At 40.8% G+C, this 6038-nt stretch overlaps 1 protein-coding gene across 1 annotated transcript; it reads left to right on the forward strand.

Annotated features, from left to right (window-relative positions):
- Positions 1-8: 8 nt before the first annotated feature.
- LOC104945289 (ATP-binding cassette sub-family A member 2-like) lies at positions 9-4648 on the forward strand (the record flags this gene model as incomplete). Its single annotated transcript, XM_010770939.1, has 6 exons — positions 9-207; positions 300-464; positions 992-1172; positions 1621-1833; positions 3437-3633; positions 4475-4648. Coding segments are annotated over exons 1-6 (1129 nt in total), but the record flags the coding sequence as incomplete, so codon positions are not given.
- Between the last annotated feature and the right edge of the window lie 1390 nt (positions 4649-6038).

Consider the following 6038-nt stretch of genomic DNA (forward strand, 5'->3'; position numbering starts at 1 on the left):
AGTCTCTGATGTCCACCACAGCCTTTGGCCTGGGCTCCAAGTATTTTGCATTGTATGAGGTAGCAGGGGTGGGAATCCAGTGGCGGACCATCAGCCAGTCTCCGGTAGAGGGTGATGACTTTAACCTTGGTCTGTCCATGATGATGCTCATGATCGATGCCGGGGTGTATGGAGTGCTCACTTGGTACATAGAGGCCGTGCACCCAGGTATGATGAACCTCTAAATCTCTTTGCTGTTCTCAGTGTTTGACACATCTTCTCCGATTGATTAGATCAAATGTGTTTTTCCTCTCCTATAGGAATGTATGGGCTGCCCCGACCATGGTACTTTCCCCTGCAGAGATCGTATTGGTCAGGCAGTGTGCGTGTCGAGACCTGGGATTGGCCGTGGTGTAGGGGAGGGGCGGCCCGGCTCAGTGTGATGGAGGAGGATCAGGCTTGTGCTATGGACCAGCGTAGATCTGGTATGGAATAATGATTATTCGGAGCTGATGAGGACATCTTGTAGAGGATATTTTTATGTTCTATAGATCCACTTAACCAGGTTACACTTTAATAACAACATGTAAACCATCTTACTGATGTGATTGACAGAACCCCATCTTCTAACTTTAATTCCTTTCCTAACTTCTGACTTCCATTCGCCTAGTAAGCTTTTGTCCATGTTCAAACAGATAGTTTGGAACGACCAATCATTTAGGGTTATACTGTTACTTGATTTATTTGTGAGAAAATGTCACAATTTCAGCACGATGTTTTTTAGATGGCTAAATAGAGAACAGCTGTTTAATTGTTATATCAACAGGCTTGTTAATTAAGAGAAGGTATTATTATTGGCAGATACTTAAGGTTGCAGAATTGGAAATGTCAGGCCAGCATATGCAAAAGTGATCAGGAAAGTGAAAGTGACATAAGTAAAATGAGACTGTTAAGACAGTTAAAATATTCGGAATGTTTTATTTAATTTGTAACTCTCTCATTGTAACACTAGAGGAGATGCGGGGCATAGAGAAGGAGCCGAGCCATCTCTCGTTGGTGGTGTGTATAGACAAACTCACCAAAGTGTACAAGACCGGCAGCAAACTGGCCCTGGACAAACTGAGCCTTAACCTCCATGAAAACCAGGTGGTCTCCTTCCTGGGACACAACGGCGCTGGCAAGACCACAACCATGTGAGGGGATTAGTGTGTGTGCGTGTGCATGTGTGTGAGGATTAAAGTCTGAAGACCATTGTTCAACTTTAATATGATTTTTTAATTCAAATGTTAAGTACACATTCTGTTTAAACTAAAAATACATTTCACATTTTAAGAACCTGATAACTAGGTTTCAATACTTCCTTCAATGTCTACAAAACACCTGAGGGCTGTTTGATATGCTGTAGCTGCACCAGAAGCATGAAAACATAAGCATCTGTCAGATGTTTATGAGTAAAGAACGAGTATTTTTAAGTCAGCAGTTATATTTTATGAAAGTTATCAAACTACATACATTTTTGCCCAAAATATCAAATAAGGTGCACAAGATCAAATATACTGTATAGAGGTGAACCACATCAAAGCGTGCTTGGATTGCCTGCCTGTTTAACCGCCACTGACTGCCTGCACTGGATTGTCACAGGTCCATCCTCACTGGCTTGTTCCCGCCCACCTCTGGTTCTGCCACCATATATGGTCATGACATCCGAACAGATATGGAGCGGATTCGTCAGAACCTGGGCATGTGTCCACAGCACAATGTCCTGTTTGACAAGCTGAGTGTGGAGGAGCATCTGTGGTTCTACTCCAGACTGAAAGGCATGGCTGAGGAGGATATCCGCAAGGAGATGGACAAGTGAGACCAGTCTGCTTCCTGCAGTTCAATGTCTCTAACGCATAGAATTATGATTAGCTTATAGCACTGTATAATTGTATTTATAAGCACATTTCATAATGACTTATAATGTCAAGTATTATAATACTTGAATTGCTGCTCCCTCAAAAATTAAACACATTTTAACGTAGATCAGGGGTGTCCAAATTACGGCCCGGGGGCCAAAAGCGGCCCGCGGACAATTTTGAATCGGCCCTCAGCTAATTCAAAAAGTATAATGAAATATGGCCCATAAATGAAACTTCTGCTTGTCTTATATTGTACTTCTTACATATATATGTTCAAATATATTACACAGTATTCATGTCTTAATAAGCCACATTTTCAAATAAATTCAGTCAATTAAAGTTTATATTTTTTTCTAACAAATCTAAGTTCATAAGAAATAAGCTCAACAACAAATTATAACAACCTTGAAATATACCCTTCATATTTCCTCTCTATTATAAGCGATCTGAAGCTTGTGTTTTAAGGAATAAGCCGACAACCCAATAAATGAAACCCTATGGAGAGCTGAGATGTAGGCTGTTTTTAAAGCATTTTCAAGTATCAAGAGTAGTTTACCTACATTTGATGGATGTTTCTAACTTATGAGGCAATATACCTCACCTCTAGTGAGTGGCCCAGCCCTTCATGTGTTTTTCTGTATGTGGCCCTTGGTGAAAAAGTTTGGACACCCCTGACTTAGATCAATTACATTTCAATGAATTATAAAAATGTATATTATAAAATCTATGGAAATTATATTATTGTATTGTATTATGTTATATTGTACACATTATAGCAAGCTTGGTTATTGTTAAAAATCCATATGGAATACAGTACATGCTTGTATCTTTAATATTACAGTGCTATCATAGCACTGCTATGATAAAATTATAATGCATGTTTGTTATGCATTTTAGACATGGATGTCATATTCAGAGTTACCGTTCATTCTTATCATTCGATGATGTGACAGATGCAAAAAAAGTTACACAACTAGTACCTAGAGTAGGTATTTACTCAATACATTCTCAAATAGACGGGGGGTCTTTATTCACCTGCAGGGGCCTTTTTTGGAACAGAATTTATTTTCTCTTCCACAGCCACTTATTAATAGTGAATACACTCTGGTAGTTAAAAAATAAACAAGTGATACACTTTCACACACAAGTTCTGTTTAATGTTTCCCAATAAAAGGTTTGCCAACCGGCTCAAAAATATCCTGGAAGGGAAGGACTATCCTAGCTCTTATTGTGAAATAGAGAAAAGAGAAAGGTTTAAGTTTCACTGATTGTAACTAACAGTACTGAAAAACAGCAAATTAGATTAATTTATGATGAATGATTTAGAATAATTATGAAATAAAAATATTTCTGTTAACATAAGAACAGGATGGGCAGAGATGGGAGAATTAAATGACGTCTCCAGGAAACGCATGTACTATAAGTCACTGACGTGATGTATACATGGGGGGGGTGTGTGTGTGTGTGTGTGTGTGTGTGTGTGTGTGTGTGTGTGTGTGTGTGTGTGTGTGTGTGTGTGTGTGTGTGTGTGTGTGTGTGTGTGTGTGTGTGTGTAGGATGATTGTTGACCTGGAGTTATCTAAGAAGCGCCACAGCTTGGTGCAGACGTTGTCCGGCGGGATGAAGAGGAAGCTGTCGGTGGCCATTGCCTTTGTGGGCGGCTCCAGGGCGGTGATCCTGGACGAACCCACAGCGGGGGTGGACCCCTACGCTCGCAGGGCCATCTGGGACCTCATCCTCAAGTACAAACAGGGTGAGTGGAGACCCGGTACCAGAGCACACCACGACCTATTCTCAAAGATATCACTGCAAGGCAGGTCGCATTGAAAAAAGATGCTTGTGGCACTCTTACATGCTAATCTTAAAGACTGCATGTAAAACAAGACCTATTCATATATGTTTTGGATTTCTTTACATAATTCCAAATGTTTTCAACAGTTTCCTCTGTTGTCTTAGTTGGTTGCCTGTAATAAGGATTTATGTGTCAGGGTTGTTTGTCTGCGAGAAGATGTCATAAATTGAAAATGTCTCTTATTTTGTCATAAGACAACTGGATCTGAAATAATCAGAGAAAAACTGAGTAAGGTTTGCTGCAGAAGAACAGCCTGGGAGGAACATTCCACTCCACACAGAGGAATTCTGTGTGTGTTCAGTGTGAATCTAAACAAAGACAAGCTAACTGCCATCAGAAACTCCTGTGATCCAGGGCTACAGTGGCGGCGCTAGGGGGTGTATATTTGGGCTCAAGCCCCGGATGTTTTCTGAAAAGCCTCGAATGTTTCACTTGAAGTTATTCTTTTTTTCTTTTTTTAAACGTCTCGTGTAATGTGCTGTACCGGAGTCCAACAGAGAGGCAGAAGCTGCAGCCCCCCCCCCCTCAACAACATCAAAATTCTGGGCTAAGCCCCGGATCTCCTACGATCCTAAATCCGCCACTGCAGGGCTACCTCACAACTTCCATCTTTCTTATGGTTTTGAATTGAGAGACTCCTAGTGGCAGAACATTTAAAATGTTTACATTATGGTTCAGATCCAGTGTTTTTTTAATTTCTGTTTTATAATTGCAGTATGTGTGTGTTCCACCTCCGCCCTAGGCCGCACAATACTCCTGTCCACCCACAATATGGATGAAGCAGACCTTCTGGGAGACCGCATTGCCATCATCTCCCATGGGAAACTAAAGTGCTGTGGCTCGCCACTCTTCCTGAAGAGCACATACGGAGACGGATACAAACTGACTCTGGTTAAAAAGCAGAATGAAGGCAGAGGTGTGTGCCCTTTCTCCATACCCGCTCTAACCTGCTCTTATTGTCACTTGTTCCACCTGTTAGGTTGTCAGACTGGAAATCATGGACACTTTTACAGTCAAACTGATAGTAGCATAGGAGATGCCAATCATCAAACCACTGGCATCTTTCTCTTAGGTTCTTCTCAACAACAATATAAGTCATATTGCGTTTTAGATATGACCTATATTGTTGTTGTTTTGTATTTGCTGGGTTACTTGGAAAGGCCATTAATTGGCATGTGAAAGGTACATATCATTTTGTGATATTGTCACTTCTTGTTTTGGTTTTATTATTTTTTATTGACATGGCTATGCCTTGGGTTTTAGCCTCCAGGGTTCCCATCAGATCCCATTCTGATTCTGAACTTATGACAATGTAATATCATGGAATACATGTTGTTTTGTTGTTTGAATGTATTTGTGGTTGTTAGGGGTGTAACGGTACACGTACCCGTACCGAAATTATTCGGTACGGGCCCTTCGGAAACGAATATAACGTTAAACTTAAAACATTGAGAACGTGAACAACATTTTGGAAGTAATCTCAGGTGCTGCGTCGCAGCATTCAGAGTAATTTGCTCACATTGGGTTCAACGCGTCATAGAGCGAGCAAGTCATTTCATTGGACGAGAGGCATACTATGAGAGCTGGTCACAGGGATGTGTTCAAATGTAGTCAGTAATTTGAGGAACTGTTGAAATGGCGAACGCAGATAAAGTTGAGCTCGAAAATCCTCCAGCATCATTGAAGTCTCCGGTTTGGGAACATTTTGGTTTCGCAGTTACGTACAAGGATGACGGACAAAGACACGTGGACCGAACCAAAGCCGGCATTGTTCAACTAAAATTGGTTACGCGGCTGGCAATACATCAAACTTGCACACTCATTTGAAAAGGCATCACCCGAACGTGAATATCACCGGTACCAAAAGAAAAAAGACTGAAGTGCAAACCCAACTCCCACTAGCATTCAAGCCTCCACCACTCGCAAAAAGTTCAGACGGAGCCAAAGCTATTACAAATGCCAAATATCCTTATGTTGCCATGTTAGCAAAGCGCTACCTGGCTGTATCTGCTACCTCTGTCCCTAGCGAGAGGGTGTTCTCCACAGCAGGAGACATTGTTAGTGCCAGCAGATCTGCCCTTTCGGCAAGCAATGTGGACAAGTTAATTTTTCTTTAAAAAAACATGAAAATACAATGACAAGCAAGTCATAATGTCAAACTGGCTGCTTAGGTACTAGTACAGTACAGTTCAAATACAGATTATTTCAGTTCATCGAAATGCTGCACCTTAATGTTTATTTTATTATATTTTGTATTTATTTGAGTGAATATTCACAGTTTAATAATAATTTTTAAAAAAACAAAA

This window comes from Notothenia coriiceps, unplaced genomic scaffold, assembly GCF_000735185.1.
Source record: "Notothenia coriiceps isolate Sejong01 unplaced genomic scaffold, NC01 NC01_scaffold00009386, whole genome shotgun sequence".
Lineage (NCBI taxonomy): Eukaryota > Metazoa > Chordata > Actinopteri > Perciformes > Nototheniidae > Notothenia > Notothenia coriiceps.